The sequence below is a fragment of the Microchirus variegatus genome, assembly GCF_963457635.1.
Source record: "Microchirus variegatus genome assembly, chromosome: 21".
NCBI classification, from domain to species: Eukaryota; Metazoa; Chordata; class Actinopteri; order Pleuronectiformes; family Soleidae; genus Microchirus; species Microchirus variegatus.
In genome coordinates, this window is record NC_139822.1 from 10,992,723 (window position 1) to 11,010,879 (window position 18,157).

At 40.1% G+C, this 18,157-nt stretch overlaps 2 protein-coding genes across 2 annotated transcripts in view; both read left to right on the top strand.

Moving 5' to 3' along the window:
* Nucleotides 1-943: 943 nt before the first annotated feature.
* pals1a (protein associated with LIN7 1, MAGUK p55 family member a) lies at nt 944-11,597 on the top strand. The gene is made up of 16 exons (XM_083908161.1): nt 944-1,085; nt 2,027-2,198; nt 2,711-2,811; nt 4,370-4,477; nt 5,254-5,331; nt 5,939-6,079; nt 6,325-6,486; nt 7,330-7,404; nt 7,515-7,698; nt 7,840-7,911; nt 8,905-8,976; nt 9,236-9,403; nt 9,482-9,571; nt 10,276-10,388; nt 10,854-10,964; nt 11,304-11,597. Exons 1-16 carry the CDS (start codon nt 999-1,001, stop codon nt 11,478-11,480), a joined length of 1,911 nt encoding a protein of 636 aa, XP_083764287.1. The 5' UTR covers nt 944-998; the 3' UTR covers nt 11,481-11,597.
* Nucleotides 11,598-16,997: 5,400 nt separating this feature from the next.
* Nucleotides 16,998-18,157, top strand: part of ccdc88c (coiled-coil domain containing 88C) — a 45,784-nt gene continuing 44,624 nt past the window's right edge. The window contains exon 1 of the mRNA XM_083907840.1: nt 16,998-17,570. Coding sequence (XP_083763966.1) covers nt 17,511-17,570 — 60 coding nt within the window. The 5' untranslated portion in view covers nt 16,998-17,510. The remainder of the gene's footprint in view (nt 17,571-18,157) is intronic.

Genomic DNA, 18,157 nt, shown 5'->3' on the forward strand with positions numbered 1-18,157 from the left:
ATGTTCTTGTCTGACAGTAGAGGAACCTGATGAGGTAGATTGCTGTTGCACACCATCTGCAGAAAGAGATTATTTTCTGCTCACCAGATGTTGTCGAGTGTTTATCAGAGTTACCATAGGTCCTGTGTCTCATCTCAATCCGATTGTTTGTTTTGCCCTGAACTCTCCTGGATCTCCAAGAAGTTTCTATTAGAGAACCACTGTTGTTCACTGGGTGTTTTTTTGTTTGTTTTTTTAGTAAACCCTTGAGACGGTTTTATGTGGAAAATCCCAGTAGAAGAGTAGTTTTTAGAAATACCAGATAGTTGCAACAAACTGTGAACTGTTATCATCCAGTCACAGCAGCCATTTGGCCAGTTAAAAAAACAAATGTTGTGCATTTCCTTTAATAATCAATAGACTAGGCCACGGTTGACGTGTGCCTCCTTCGGGTATAAAATGTATAAAATCTGGAGAAATTACACACAAATTGACATTGTTGTTAAATAATGAATAATTTAAAATGTGTCCTAATATTCATGGTAATCTAGAGACTGAAGGTTAATCATTAACCTCCCCAATAAAGTATCAGTGGCTCACTTTGCCTACAATTAGAACAAATGAGATTTTAAACACTAGTAGCAAGTTCAGCAGTTCAAGAAGCATTGGGAGGTTCTTCAGTAAACATGTCTGCTTAACGACTACATGAAATTCTCCTGCTCCGTTTGAGTGAGACTGTTTTGCATCTCAACAGCCCTGCAACCTCAACCTCATTTTCTTTATCTCCACAGGTAAAGGTATCATGGCTGCCTTGTTTACTGAGCTACCCTCCTAGACTTCCTTGATATAAACAGACGTACCTGAACACCCCTGGAATCCACACAAACACACACACTTTCGAACTTCGGTGTGTGTTTGTGTGTGAGGGAGGAATGACAACCTCCCATTTGAACGGACATGTTGCTGGGGAGGGAGGAGGAGGAGACGAAGAGCTGAGAGGAGGTCAGCCGCACAGGGAAATGGCCGTCGACTGTCCGGGAGACTTAGGCGGTCGCATGATACCTCTCCGAAGATCGGCACAGTTAGAGAGGATACGACAACATCAGGTATACGCACACACATACACAGACACCGAAAGAGATAGACATTAAAGGAATAATTTACATATGCTGTATGTTTCGTCATTTTTAGTGACATGTAAAACATGTGCCACAGCAGAACATGTTGACACAGGCCCTGCATGTCTGCCAAACTGTTAGGGTATTCAGGTTTGTTTTTTTGGTAGAAAAGGCATCTGTACACTTGTTGTTTAAAGGAACGGAGAGTCTTACTTTCAACTTCCACTAAAACATAGTCAATTGATTGCCCTTTAGTAGTTGTTTTTGTAGTTAGCCGAGTTATCCTAGGTAGGCATTGTATTAAACATTCAGTAGAAAAGTGGTAAGGAGCCATCCCTAAATTTATGCCTTGCCATGCCATGCATTGCATGATCCTAAACTATGAATACACTTATTCACTACATTTTCTTGGGCATTGAACTTTGTAAATATAGAATATAGAATATATATATATATAATAAAGTCTGCAAGAAGTTCTATTCTTGGCTCCACAGTGCAGCACAGAGTCCCACACAAACTTCCAGCCTCAGAGGATTTATCTGTCCAGTGGATACATGTTATATATGACGGCAATGTGCCTGCTAGAGCCTGCAAATGATCACTTTTCCAAATGCTATTTGCTGTTAGCTCCCAGTAGCCTCTGTGGCTGATGTCATTTCCTGTCTCTTATTTCATTTTACTTTTTTTTTAATGTGGACTTTCAGAGATACTACTAAACCGAGCGTTCTGAACAGGGCTTTTTTGGCAGTGTGATGGAACTGCTGTGGTGCTTCATCCTTATGGTATTTTGACCAAAGCATGTCACAGACATGTCCATTAGGACACCAGGGAACTAGCTTAACTTGGAGAAATAGGGTATAATATGTCCCCTTTAAAAATGTCTCGTTGGTATAGTAGTTTGAAATCCTGTTTGTCTGCCTGTGTTTTAGGAGGACTTACGGCGTAGAAGAGATGAGGAAGATCGTCAGCTGGACCTGAACGCCTCCCTCAGACTCAGGAAGCTCTCCCAGAATCCCCACATTGGAATCGACAACCCAACATTCCTCGAAGATGCGTACATATCACAGCAGCCATCACTCAGCAGCCAGCACTCACTGCTAGGTACAACATACACAGTGGAACCTCAGATCATGTCAGTTACGATCGAGAGGAAGAGCAAGAGGAAGATCGTTTTAAATAAGCAATGGATGAAAGAGAGGGGACAAAAAGGGTAGAGTGAAAGTAAAGGATGGAAGGAGAAAACTTGAAGTGAAAGGAATGTAAAGAAGACTTTTCTGCTGTCGGGGAGGGAATTCCTCAGGGAGGGAGAGGATGGCAAGAGAGGCTCTTGAGAGCAACTTAATTAAAACTTTGCCAGGGGTGGTATGTTTACACACTCGCATAATCACAAAAACAGGAACACACACTGAAGAAGAACCAAGGAAATAAGATGCTCACTTACACACACGTTAATCTGAAGCAAGGACAAGCAGACTTTCTCCTGCCATCCTTTTGTAATCAGTCGACATAATTGTTATCTTTCACATCATCATCATCATCTTTTGTGTTTGATCTGAAGATTTGTTTGGCTGTCCCACGACACTGATGTGAACATGTGTGTGTGTTTCTTGCAGAGTTGGAGGAATTGTTGCTGTCACTGAAGCAGGTCCGGGGCTGCCTGTCTGACCAGCAGAGTCAAAATGACATAGAGCTGGTTCTTGCACTATTAAACAAGGTAATATTAAGGGCATTAGATGGAAAGAGCCTTAGGTGAATATATAATTGCGGTATTTTTCAATACTTTCTGACCTATAAGGTCAGAGATGGAGCAGTGTCATCACTGCCGACTGAGCTGGAACATCCGTGGCAACAAAGGCCTCGCTGAACTCTTACAGCTGGAGGGAAGGCTTCATTTTGGGAGGAGAAGGGTGGAGACCACATTCAGATAATATTTGTGGAATTGAAGCTTTTTCTTTGCCAGTATAAGATTGTTTTAAATTCTGTGTTGTTCAGTGTTTCTCCCTGTTCATAGTAAATTGTTCAGAATTTTTTCACTGTAGAAACATTTTTTGTTTTGGTTTCTGGGGAATAATTCCTACTCTTGGGGTGTACATTTTTCTTATAGCCCATAACTTCGAATCTATTTTTCACCTCAAATGCAAGAATGGCCATAAAACTGTTGCCGTTGGTGGTTTTTCTTGCATTGTTGCACTTTTGGTGGAGTTTCAGTTTTGTAGAACTTTTACAAATTAACTAAAGGCTGTCATGTCGCTTCTATCTTAAACCCAGTGCACAAAATAATGTTTGGCTGCAATAGCTAATCAAACATATGGTATTCTACACACTCCTGTTATATTACTTTATACTAGGGATGTTTTAATCAAGTCTTTTTGCAGCCATTACTGATTGCTGATTGTTTATGAGTAGTAGCAGCTGATAACCTGCTAACACCAATATAGTATAGCAATAGCAACTGCTACGTTGTGTTTCCTCTAGTTGGCAGCATAATCTAGTCTATAAATGCTGTTGAACTTCCTTTGAAATTATACAGAGAGTCTGTTCTATTAAAAGCATGTTTTTACTTTACATTACATGTTCACTGTAAGTAACAATTCACTGTCATGCCACACATACGTTTAGTTAAAGGTGCATTATGTAATAAAACTAAAGCAACTGGCTGTAAAATCCTCCTAATATGTCACAGAGACTCAGGAATAATGTTCATATCACATACTGAACTCACCAACAACAGTACAGCCAAAATATTTGCATTAAAAAAATATTTTGTAGACCGCAAATCATGTTTATGTTTTGAAATCGTGTTTTGAAATCGTGTTTTGACATGTGGCGCCACCTACCGCTGTCTACCAATCATTGCAGTCAGTAGAGTCTCAGCTGCCGAGCAGCCATGGGTTGCCAGTTACAATGGCGGAGAAAACTAAACTTAAAAGACCTCGGTATTTTGAATTTGAGTGGAGTAACCCTTTTTGGCCACATTCTTACATATGGCGCCTTTAAGTATTTTGGTTAGTAGGTTGGAAGTTATTGGATTGAATTGAAACGATGGGATATTAAATAAATAAATATTGTCTTGCCGGCTAGAAGATGGAAGGCTTTATCATTGAACTTCCAGTATATAAAGTATAGAACTCCGGTAGCTGACATCACACAACCGAGCCATTAGCCATTTCACATGGAGCTCATTTGAGTGTTGGTTTAGATGCAGAAGAATGTGGATATGATTTTGTATGTGGATTCTGATTTCCTGTTTTGTTTTTGTCTTGATCCTTTAGTCTGACTTCCAGTCAGCGCTTAAGATTCATAATGCTGTGGCCACCAGCATGCACCGACCCTCTCCTCCATATCCTCACACACACCAGGCACTTCAGCTGGCCATGGAGGTAACGCATCCTTATCCACTCTACAGTGAATTCATTTAAAAATGATTCTATTATTTCATGACTTGGCATTCGTGGTTGCTTCGTGTTGACCTGAGGCTTCTCTGCATACACACAAACATGAGTGCACACTCGCACAAACACACACATCAGCAGTCTGGGTCAGTGAGTGTGTAATAATGTGGTGAAGACTGAGCAACTCTGTTCCACGGCAGTTACAAATGAAACACTAGTGCTTACAGTCAGTGCACCAGCAGACACAATGGATACAAATGCTTGACAAATATGATTTAGCCGAAACTTTGTTTGAACCCAAACTGATGCAACAATAAAAGTCTGTGATATCAAATGATTCTACATGTGACTACCATTGCACCACGTTGCACCATGTTGATCATAACCAGACTGAGTCAAGGCAATACCCAGTTTTCTAATACTGTCAGTGCTGCAATTATTTTCCTGCTACAGTGTTGGCTTGCTGTTAGAAATATTCATGGCTCATTTCAGTGGAATCTCATTAGCGACCAGCACATTATTTCTGCTCTGTGTTGGTATTTCCACCCCCTGCCCTGCATTTGGCTTAACAAAAAAAAAAAAAAAGAAGAAGAAAAGTCCACACAGTATTCTTTGTCATTGTTCATGAAGTGAAAACCTGGTGAAATCATCCATACTGTGCAAAAGAAAACACACTTAAAATGTCTCTCATGTAAGAATTAAACTCCAATATTGAACAAATGTGTATTATGCTGCGTAGTGAGTGACGTTGTTCTGTGTTTCAGGTCAGAAATCTCATCCAGTCAAGTCAGAACAAAGAGGGACTCGAACTCCACAGCCTGCTGACAGACACACACCTCCAGGTAGACACACACACACACTCAAAGCAGCAGTAGCAGGAAAAGAAAAGTATACTCTATTGTAGAGCTTAATCTCTCAATTATTTTCACGATTAATCGTTTGGTCCATAAAATGTCAGAAAATACTAAAAAAAAATTGATCAGTGTTCATCAAACCTGGAAATAATGATGTTCTCGAATGTCTTGTTTTGTCCACAAACCAAAATGATTCAGTTACCAGAAACTATTCACATTTAGGAAGCTAAAAGAATGAGAATTCTTGTTTTAATAATGAGAAAATCAAATCGATTATCAAAATAGTTGACAATCAATTGTTCTAGCTCTACTGTAGTGCCATGGAGCTACATTGTGAGGAACAGTGCAAGTGCCAGTTCTGCTGCTAGCTTGTGGTGCAGTGTGGCTGCTGTTGAAAATGGTCACAAATGATCTTTTTATGACTAAATCTGCCTCCGTAGCTGAATTTGGTCGGCCTATTTATGCCACTGTATTATACGTTGGTTACAGTGGTTGTACTTGGAGGCCTTCATATTTTCTCAGGTGGTATTTGGTATAAAAAGTCTCGAGAGCCACTGCTGAGGTTTTCTTTTTTGTGTATGATTGTGTGTCACAGTCGTTGCTGTTGGCCCACGACACTATAGCAGAGATCGAAATGCAGCCCGAACCGCTGCCTGCGGAAGGAGAGACGTTGACCCAGTGGGGAGGAGAGACTGTCAAGATAGTTCGCATAGAGAAGGCTCAGGATGTACCACTGGTAAGACATTCACTCAAAATGTCAAAACTCTGATAAGGCTGTTCATGTTTCCACAAATCCCAGAAAATTTCATGAAAATCTTTTACTTTTTAAGTTATGCTGCTCACATTCAGGCAGACAGCCAAAACCATAACGTCCTTAGTTGAGATAGTACTTCTTCTTTGTTGTTTTTGTTCTTAAGTACAATCATGCCAGTGTTTTTACATCCTCTCACTCTTTTTTCCCCCCTTGTGTTTCATCTGTAGGGAGCAACTGTGCGTAATGAAATGGACAGCGTTGTCATCAGTCGTATTGTCCGAGGCGGAGCGGCTGAACGAAGTGGACTCTTGTCGGAGGGAGATGAAGTTTTGGAGATAAATGGCATCGAGATTAGAGGGAAAGACGTCAACCAAGTCTTTGACATTCTTGTAAGTTTATCCTCATTTAATGTTTTCATGTGACAACGGAATAAAGTTATTTCTAGATAAACATAATCACAGAAAACTAAGACCGTGTTTAGGCCTGGTATTAGCATTGATTAGTATCTTATCAAGCTACTTACTTATGTGGCCTCATAGTATACTCCACACAGGTTAAATTAATGGTGTACTCCAAATACACAGCAAAATATTTTCTTTTTGGCACTTCTGACATTAATGATTGTGTAATATGCATGTTGTGTCCTGTTTTATATTCTTTTTTGTGTTGTGGTAACATAATTCTCTACCACCCCTCTTCATCCAGTATTACAGTTTCTTCTTTTAACTATCAGCATTATTTCTGAGCAGTCTGCGAAAGATGTACTTACTATTACTGCCATGATATGAATAATGACAACCACACACTGAGTTTCTACTCTTCTCACTACGTCAGATGTCTAATTTCATTGTAGAGCTGTGTATTATTTGCCTATAGAGCATGGACGTGAGATGTACTTTCAAGTTGTCACTGGAGACTTGAGCAATTTTTTGGGAGGAAAATATCTAATTATAATCTTTTTTCCAATGAGCAGTCCAATACTCTTGTATTATTAAAGTATTATAGTATATCAAGTTGTCACTGTATTATTATGATTATAGATTTAAAATGCGATGAAGCATTACCACATGAGATACCGTCAAAACGCAAGGAAGAGAACTGAATTATGCTATGTATTGCTTCACATACTGTATGTATTACATAGGAAAAATGTCAGGATCTGTCACTGATAGTTGATTTAGCTAACTGTGTTAATTTTATTTGAAAAATGTGTGTCTGTGTGTGTGTGTCAGGCGGACATGCATGGCCTCCTGACCTTTGTGCTGATTCCCAGCAATCAGAACAAACCTCCCGTCAAAGAGTCTGTGGTGAGTGTTTAGTCGTTAATATGAATAGGATTGAACAAAATGAACGCCTTTGTTTGGCACATGCTGTTTATTTTCTAATTTATTTCTGTTTCGTCTGTTTTGTTACCCAGGTCCATGTGAAGGCACACTTTGACTACGACCCCTCAGATGACCCCTATGTGCCGTGCAGAGAGCTGGGTCTGTCCTTCCAGAAAGGCGATATTCTCCACATTATCAGCCAAGCAGATCCCAACTGGTGGCAGGCTTTCAGGGACGGAGATGAAGATAACCAGCCACTAGCTGGACTGGTACCAGGTACTTACTGCCTCTGTGGCTGGAACCTTTTTTTAATGTCTCATATTATTTGATAGAGCCTGTGAAAAGTGTTTAGTCATTTTATGTGGTGGTGGTTAGCTGAGGCACTCCGCTGTGTAAAGTTTGTTATTTTTTCCACAGGCAAGAGTTTTCAACAGCAGAGAGAAGCAATGAAACAGACCATAGAAGAAGACAAGGAGCCTGAGAAGCCTGGTCAGTTCTTCCTCCTTCCTCAAATACAACCTCATTACAGTAACAATGTTTTAATCACACATTGTTCATTGTTCACAAAAGTTTGTGACTCATAAGTACTACTGAAGTTTTAGTGTTAAATCTGGCAGCTGTGGCTCAGGAGGTCAAAGTCATCCACTAATCACATGTCACAGTGTCTGTGGGAAAGACGCTGATCCCCAAACTGTCCCCTACAGATTCATCCTGAGCGTGTTTGTTGTGATGTCACATGTACGTCATAATGATGGAGGTGTTTTTAACCAGTCTTCGTGGACAGATATGACTGTTGTCACTGTGTTTGTGTGTATCGGTGTGTGTGTCAGTCCACATGAATGCAGTCAGGTGAGGCTGATTTGAAGCAATATGCTTCTAACTATAAGTGAAGAGGTAAACATCTTCAAGAAAATGACCTGTTACATGAATCTGTCTCCCACAACATCACCTTGGTACCAGAGTCTGGCCGTTCCACACTTATTTTTTCAGCCTCCTTCACAGCTGTTTCTGTTATGAGTTTAATCCTAAACATACAAATGATGATCATTAGAACCTGTCTGGTATAACTGGTTAATCATACACCTGACACTAATCCTACAAAATCCCCAACTTTATACCAAGTGTGAACTAGCACTGCTTTGAAAGCAAATGCTGGTCACACCCAATGTTGATTTGATTTAGATTTGTGTCTGCTAGCTACTTTGCATTTTGTAAAATGAAAAAAACAAAAAAAACAATTACGTTTATGAAAGCATCTTGGCAGACATGGCTAAACGTTTTGCACAGTGCTGTACAGCTACATATCAGTGGACTAAATACACTGCTGTTCAACCCTCTGCAGAGAGTATGTTTAATTGCATGTGTGACTAAGGAATATGGTCCCTATACTGTTCGTTTCCCTATTTACAAGGTGATTGAATGCTAAATTTAAAAAATAAATAAATAAGCGCACTAACTTGAAGTGGTGTTTTTCACTCACAGGGAAGCTGTGGTGTGCAAAGAAGAACAAGAGGAAGAGGAAGAAGCTGCTATACAACACTCACAGGAATGATGGTACGACCTGTCTGTGTTGTCTTTCAACCGTAAGGTTGTGGGTTTGTTTACCGGCTCCTCTAGTCTACATACCTTGGGGAAGACACTTAACATTACTCTTGATTCATGGGTATGAAGGATGTATGGTAGCAAAATGCACTGCATAAGAAAATCCAATTAAATATGTGTTGTTTTATTACATACCTCACGTCGGCTAAGAGCCTCACAAGTGTTCGTTTTGAACTGTCATAACTTTGTTTTGTTTTCTCCATTGGTCCAGATTTTGATAACGAGGAGATTCTCACCTATGAGGAAATGGCACTGTACCACCAGCCAGCCAATAGGAAGCGGCCTATCGCGCTGATTGGACCGACCAACTGTGGACAGGGAGATCTCAGGCAGAGGCTGCTCAACAACCAACCGGAGCGTTTCGCTGGGGCTGTGCCTCGTAAGACACACACAAACACACACAAACAAAACCCTTTCTTCCATGTATTTGTGGCTCAACAAAGTGTATGTGTTGCAGACACCACTCGAAGCCGTCGTGACGGTGAGCTGAGCGGTCGAGACTATCACTTTGTGTCTCGTCAGACCTTTGAGGCAGAGCTGGCAGCTGGTAAGCGTTCACTTTTTGACAGCTGAAACTACATCAGCCACTATGTGCAAGGGATAGTTCAGTTCAGGTCGTTCTTTTGAAACTTTGGTGAGGTGCTGAAACACAGTCACTGTTGCTGTTACTGAGCTGTGTGCGCCCCCTGCTGGCCCCTGTGCCTCAAACTAGCGGACTTGACATGATTGCTTCAATGAAAAACATGGCTGGAAAAAGGCTCCCTTGAGCCTTTAAAGCAGAGTGTATCGCTCATGATACACTGGAACAAGTGCACTTTGCATCACCGTAGTTACACAATGTTTTGGTTATTATAGTAATTTCACTCGTGCTGTTTCAGGAAGCCGGAGAATCAGTGTCTTTGTCATGGTTATAACATGTGTACATAGTTTCCAATTTTTTGGCCTGTTTTTGCACTTTGAGAGACAAATGTTATTGTAAATATGAGTTATACTGTTCAAATTTCAAATTTAACACGCAAAATTAGACAGACATTCTCTCTATATATATTTATATATGTATGTATGTGTGTGTATATATGTGTATGTATGTGTGTGTATATATGTATATATAAAAAAATACTGAATGTAAACAACAATGGAGTCTATACTACTGTAATGGGCAGGTCATTCAGTGATGTAAATGATTGTGTAACTTTGTCAAAGTAAAAATCAGATACTGTTCTGACTGTGTCTTTTGTGATTTTTACCCAGGAAAGCTGATTGAATCTGGTGACTTTGAGAAGAACATGTACGGGACAAGTACAGACTCAGTGAGGCAGGTCATCAACACTGGAAAAATATGTGTGCTCTGTCTGCACACACAGGTTGGTACACAATGATGAAATGTAATGGTACCATTATACTTTGTTACTGTAGGGGGAGCATTTTTACTCAAGTGTTTTATATTTCTAACAACGTTCACATCCCAAAATAATAGAATAGATTTTCCCCATGCATCTCTGTTATGTCATTACCTTTTAAATTTGGTAGCCTAATGATGCTAGGGTTGGGACATCCATTTATGCATTTATGTACTTGTACTATGTTCCTATGTATTTGAGCTTTTTGTGTGGTGTGTGGCTCATTACATACATACATTTCTACATAAACCCTGCATGTCAAATGTTAGTGACCACAAAAAGTAGTGGTAAGGTAATCCTGCAGACTTTGAAGAACGTGTTAATCGTTAACATTTCTGCTTCTTTTTCAAGATGGTAGATAATGAATCCTCACTTCCAGACTTTTACTCAAGGAGTATTCTCTCTCTGTGTGTGTGTGTCGTTCTACAGGCTCTCAAAGTGCTGAGGAGTTCCGATTTGAAGCCTTACATCATCTTCATAGCTCCACCCTCCCAGGAAAGACTCCGAGCCCTGTTGGCTAAAGAGAACAAGAACCCCAAGGTTACTAACTGTTCACACTCAGTCACTCAGTATGCACAATTGAGCCAAGCTGACCTGGGTTCGATTCCACCCATGGTCCTTTGCTGCACATCCTCCCCTCTCTCTTCCCCCTTTTCACGCCTCACTGTCCTCAACTAGACCATTCATTTGGACTTCTGCCCTGGTCTCAGTATACAGTATAAGCAACAATATGATCATACTTGGTACCCACAATCCATATTGTAATTAAGTCCCTCACTTTTGTCCAAATGAAAATGTACTGACTGACAAATACTACTGGTGTCTACATTTTCTGAAAAGTTTGCCTTACTAATGTGTGTGTTTGTGTTTTGCCTGTAGCCAGAGGAGCTGCGGGACATCATAGAGAAAGCCCGGGAGATGGAGCAGAGCTGCGGTCACATGTTTGACTCGGTCATTGTCAACATGGACCAGGACAAAGCCTACAACGAGCTGCTACGACTCATCAACAAACTGGACACTGAACCTCAGTGGGTGCCCTGCTCCTGGCTGCGCTGAAAAACACACACTCACACCCACACACACAGCCCAAGGAGCCCATTTCTACACATTTAACAAACTGGACCCTGAAATATATATATATATAACATGATATTAGGGCTGATGTTCGGAAAAACCTGCTGAGATTTTGATTATAATATTATTATTATTATTGCAATTTAGTTCAATTAATTTGACATGAAAACGTCATTGCATTCCAGTATTGTTGTTTATGAGAATATTAAGTGTCATAATACTATTATACTAAATTTAATTTTAAAAGACTAGGACATTATCATTTGAGGTGAAGCTGCAGTTTCACAAAAAGTGAAGATGAGGTTATTTATTGAATGCAGGGGTGCATTATAACAGAGTAGGAAGAGCAGATAATTCCCAGGGGCCCCAAGCAAACACCTGCACTCAAGTCCAGATATTTTCCTGAAATTGTCCTAGAGGGCAGTGAACATGAGAAAGAAAACGCCTGCCTATAAACATGTCTATGGCAAGCCGTTAAAACATTTAATAGCTAGACTGGATATGTATGACAGATATCTGTAATTCAGTTCTTCCTAGCTGCAATGACATTCTTCCTATCCACAATGTCATTCTTCCTAGGACAAATTATATCACTTTTGCCATTCATGTGTATTGGGCTTTCAATTTCAGATATCCACAATTACATTCTTCCTATCCACAATGATAATCTTCCTATCCACAATGACATTCTTCCTAGGATAAATGACATCACTTCAGTGCAGTTTCATTACAATTAACGTAAATGTTATTATGACTAGTAATAATTGGATTGAAGATATCTGAAATGGGAGTTTCTCCTAGTAAGAATTCTATTACAGATATCCAGAGTGATCATTCTAGATATCCAGCATGTCGATATCCGAAATATTAATTGTGGACAGGAAGAATGTCATTGTGGATAGGAAGAATTGAATTACAGATGTCTGTAATACATATCCCGTCTAGCTATTAAATGTTAAAACTTCTAGCTCGACGGGAATGATGGTTTTCCCGACATCAATTCCAGTTTTCCAGGCATTTTCAACAGAAACGATAATTTTTAAGAAAACCCATACCTTTAAATTATCGCAATCGCAACATTTCCTACATTTCTTAACTTAATACTATAGCTGTAATTATGACATGCAACAGGCAACTTTCATGACTGATAGTTGTTCGATGTTGTCAAAACGACACCAGTACTTTTCCTCCGAGCTGGTGTTGTGTCATAAAAAGCCTCCTTTTGTTTTGCTTACAGCGCAGCAAGCACTGCTGCGCTGTAATGCAGGGGAGCAAATTATAGCACAACACCACTGTGGAGATAGTGAAGGAGACGGTGTATGTGCACTGTGGAGGTAAATTAAGTTCTCACAGTGTTATACTGAAAAGCTGTCGTAATGATGTGCACTGCATCATAATAATATAGCTCGAGTACTACTTTATGACAAAGCAGCAGGAGAATAACAAAACTAAGCTTATCGTGGTTGAATATAAACATGGATGATGTCACCATTGCTCTTTGTAATGAGTTTTAACATCATAATAATGATAGGTTTAAGCCCAAAAGATGTCAATCTCAGCTTAAAACAACAAATTACTACTATTTAATTTTTCGGACTTTTACTTTGAAAATTTAATTTAAAATATATTATTTTCTCTACTTAATTTGAACAGTTTTTCCTCAACATTGGCCCTAATACTTGTACTGTTAAGAATAGACGCTCCACAGTCATTCAACATCATTGAGAATATATCGACCTGAATATATCGGCACTGGTTTATGTAGAATGTAAAGAAGTCGTTATTGATTGTCCTGAAAGGGAAACATATTTCAGTTATACTGATCTTAGATGGTGCCTGATTTTTTTTTTTTTTTTTTTTCACGACACTTTCTGTCGTCGCCATTGCAGTTTTTGTGTCTTTCAAATTCGTTTTAACAGTCGCTGTTTTACCTCACCTGTTTCTTTGTTTGTTTGTTTTTAAATGCATCCTTTGACTTTATCCTGTGATCACTTAAATTATGTTAGATTCTTAGTACAGGTGATTGTTGTAAACCTCCTTTGGTTCAGGCCATGAAATGTGCACAGTCAAGGCTGGAAAACAAAATCCCCCCCCCCCCCACACACACACACACAGTAGCTGACATCTAATTTAAATTCACTTTTTTTGAGCCACTACATTTAATGCACACACGCAAACACACACACATGTCCTGTATGAACACACCACAGCAGTTCATGAATCTGCTGACCTCTTGTACGTGGCCTGGAACTGCAGCCTTCTGGACCCTGACTGACTGACTGACCGACCGACCTGTCGCAGGTGGAAACACACTATCGTAATAAACACTAAATTAACAGACGCAGCACTTGATATCACTTTTTTTTTTTTTTTTTTTTTTTACTGGCTGACTCCTCTTTTCTGACAGACCAATGACAGACTACCATGTCAGCTGACCTGTGTGACGACATTAAAGTAGACATCTGAGCCTGAGCCTCGAGAGGCAAGTGGGTGAAGGAAAGTTGTAGTTTGTAGTTGTGTACCTGATCGGCAAATTATGCTGAACTTACTATCTATTTAGTGTGTGTGAGAGTGCGTGTGTGTGTGTGTGAGAGAGAGAGTGTGTGTGTGGGCCTGTCTGTAAAGACGGTGAAGTATTATAATGATCTGAAGTAGACCTGACACCTTATCACTGTTATCACTGTGTAGAGCATTTATATATTTGTATTATGTAATGCTTAAAAAAAATAGAATTCCCACAATGCACCAATAGAATTGCAGGCTTCATCCCCCTCTTTGCCTCCCTGTCATTGGTCCAGTAGGAAGATGCGGGGCAGGTAGGAACCTGTATTGAATGTAAAAATGAATTGTTCCTGTGTATCAAACATCACATCCTCCTGAGAAAATCAGCTTTTTGTATGATTATTCGCAATGAATAAATAATAGATGATTGATATTAAAAGAAAATGACCTTGTGTTTTTGTTTAAGATTTCTTTCCAGCTTTTCCCACAGCAGATATCGCAAAGAAAATAGTCCCAAAAGTCCCGTGGCAGGAGGGCTGGGAAGAAGCGGCAGATGGAAAGACCACCACATACCATCAACTGGTCCAGGACAGGCAGGAGAATGTGGTTGTGTCTATTCACAGGGGAAATTGGCTGCTGTGGATTCCCTGTCCAATCTGCATGGAACCTGCTCAGGAAAGTTGCCTAAAGGCTGGGGGAAGAAGCAGCAGTAAGAGCCTCTTGTCGGCTGGAAGCCTGGAGGATATTGGCAGTGACTTGTTCACCACTGCCCAACTGGAGAGTGTTGTAGTCTGGGTCGAAACACTCAGTGAAGGTTGGACACCACCTTCAGGTCAAGGCTACATCCATGTAAAGTCTTCAGAGTCTTCCAGACTGGATGGTAATCATTGTTGGCACTGGTCTGTTTCATGCTCAGTGTCCTCACTTCTGGAATTTGTCCACAGAGATTACCAGCTTCAGTCCAGATTGACCATTCCTTGGTGTCTTTTATTTCATTATTTGTTTATTTATTTGAATACAGTCATTAGTGTTGTAGTCTCCAGTTTTGAGCTACATCACATTGTATAAAAAGTACTATAAAATGTAGTCCAGAAGTATCGCTCTTGTAGTAGCACATGGAGACCACGAGGTGGCAGTGCTCTTCAGATGATTCATACTGAGGCAGAGAATGCCATCCACTGCCATGCTGTTCTGTTTCAGATCTCTCATGTTGAGAGGAGGGAAAAGCTCTGTCTTCCATTAATATTTTACTATGCTGACTAATGTTGGTTCATGCAGAGATCGGCTGTTTCGGGCCTCATGTTTCTTCTGGTTGTGGACGTGAAAGCCTGTCACCATGTTGTCTCATGTCTGCTCACTTAATCAGAAAGAGGATAGAAGTTTTCCAAAGGCCTTTATCTCGGCAGCCATGGTGTCATTGATCAAATAAATGATGGCTCTGTGTGGAGTTCATGTAAATCAGGACCGTGACAGTGACCGAGCGTGCACCCTGAAACTGAGGAAGCTAAATGGAACTGACCCATCATAAATCTAATTTTTTACAGAAGTGACCACTGTGTATGGAGGACCAGACCTGACTGATCGATAAATAAATAAATGCATAGATAAATACATACATTTTGATTTGATTTATTTAAACTCGAAAAATAAATTCATAAATAAATACATAACTATAATAATTAACAAATGCAGGTGAACAGAAATGTAGAAATAAATGTAATGCATTTATTTATTTATGCATTATTTATTTATATATTTATTACTGTATTTAGTTATTTATGTATGTATTTATTTATTTATTCCTGTATTTATTTATTGATATGTCAGGTCTGGTCCTCCATACTGTGATCAATTCACTGTGTGTTTTTGTGTTATATTTTGTATTTAACTTCTTCTTAAAGACTGAAAAACTAAGGTCTGTGCCGATCTTTGACAACTGTTTGAATAGCAATCCAAGAGTGTCAAGAAGGAGCAAGAGGATGGTCCTCAACATAGATATACCTGTGTGTTTTTATTAGGGTTGCAGCAAAGGTTCACCTTAAAAAAACAACACTTTTTTTGAGGTGGCCATTTTTTTAAATTTCTCTCATCTATCATATCTTTGTCTTTGTCATTTTGAAATGCTGCCATGGTATGCCTTGGGTTGTATTTTGAAAAAAAAGCCACATATCAACAAATACATGTTACCATAAGATGTGTTGTTAGTTCTTAATAGGCCATTACACAGTAGACATAGTGGAATTTCAGCAGGGACAGCACAGGTGTTACTGATGACCACTTTAACGATGGCTCTGTTCAGTTCATGTAAGTCAGGACAGCATGACAGTGAACCAGCATGAACCCTGAAACCGAGGAAGCTAAATGGAACTCAACCATCATCAATACACCTGTTTTTTTCCAACTGTGACCTGTCAAAATGGCTGTCCCATATACTGAAGGTCATCTGTAAAGCCATTTTGTGAAGGATATTCGCAATTCTGTCGTTCTGTCGTTATATAAATTGGTTTAAGAATCATTCGAGAAGACTTCAACTAACTAACTAGCTAGCTAACAACATTCGAGAAGACTATAACTAACTAGCTAACTAACTAACCTTGCAGATATTTTATGCGTTTAATATCAAATTACTTCTAGCTAATAAAGCGCTACAAAAACATGGGATTTAACATTAATCATCCAGCCCGGACTGACCACAAGAAACCGCTACGTAACCCGCTCCATAAGGACGCTCACCATCTTGCTCCATTGACACTCTTTGGTTGGTTTTTCAGTCTGTGTTGCGACGACGTCATTTTTTCTTTTCAGAAGTCAACAAAAGACGGCGCTGTGATTGGTTGATTCATCGCAAAGCGTCAGAACCACGCCTCCTCTCGTAGCGGATTGGTTGTTGTTCCTGTCAATCATTGCTCCTCCGTCTGCCCCTCTGAAAGTCCGGTTGATGGAGAGAGAGTGAAAGGAGAAAGGTGGCAGAGAGACGCGTGGAAATGTTGGAAACATTTCAAAGCTAACCGTCCCGCTTTTATCGCGCATTTTTCACCTTTGTCGACGTTGTTTATTTTTTATTTCGTATTTTTCTGTTTCATTTCACGGTGCTTTTGCCACTTTACGGTGCGAGTCTTGTATCCCTGGCAACGCGAGTAACTTGCGAAGTTTGGGATCAAGTGTTTTTACCCCCAGCCGGACAATTGAGTGGATATTTACCCGCTAAACTAAGGAAACTAAACTCCGGGGAACACAGGAGTGAGCGTGGAAGTGGAACAAACTGTTTGTGATCACAATGAACTAGTTTAGCTGCTTTGTTTTACTTCAAACGCTGTTTGTGGAAACGGGACAGCGCGAGACAATAGTGTGTGTGAGAGTGAGTGAGTGTGTGTGTGTGTGGGGAGTTGGAGCCTCGCGGGGGCTTTGTTCTGCCGCGGGTGGACACGGATATCGACTGTTACAGTCGCGAGGTGGATTTAATGATAAGTTTGTGACTATCGAGCGGAGTCCGAGGCCGCGGGAACAGCCATGGACGTGACTCTGTCCGAGTTACTGGCCACTTTCATGGAGTCACCGCTGGTGCTGTGGGTGAGTGCAAGTGGCACGCGCACACACAGTTGTGATGATGATGATGATGACGACGATAATGCACGCGAGGTGCAGACCTCTCCTCTTCTTAATCTTGAATCTTCTTCACCATCATTAGAGTCTTTTTTTTGTATACTATAAATCACATTAATAATATAGACTTACCAGGGCCGCACCAATCCTGTATAGGGCCCTATGATTAATTTGATTTGGTTTGTATTCTATATTCAATATACACTATGCACTTACTAGTAAACCTCATAAATAGATGAATACAATGTGAACATACACATTAGAGTCGTTAAACAAATAACGATAAACAACCACATCGTTGTGAAAGTCATGTGATATGGAGTTGCCATTTTATAAAGGCGAGCAAAATATTTTATATTAATTAGTGATCTTTTCCAGATTAAGGAACTTGTGGGTGAAGTAGCTCCATGAGTTTTAGATGAAGACCTCACAGAAACCCTGCTGGAAACCAGATTTTGTCACAGTGACAGGTGGAATCGAGGAAGAAGTTTCCTCACTTCCTGGCTGAAACAGATTGGTCAGGCACTGCTGACCCAAACCTTTATGGGACAATA

Coding starts and splice junctions, on each gene's coding strand:
- pals1a (XM_083908161.1), top strand. CDS start 999: ATGGCCGTCGACTGTCCGGGAGACTTAGGCGGTCGCATGATACCTCTC. Junction 8,977..9,235: donor CAACACTCACAGGAATGATG/GTACGACCTGTC, acceptor CCATTGGTCCAG/ATTTTGATAACGAGGAGATT. Junction 10,965..11,303: donor AAGAGAACAAGAACCCCAAG/GTTACTAACTGT, acceptor TTTTGCCTGTAG/CCAGAGGAGCTGCGGGACAT.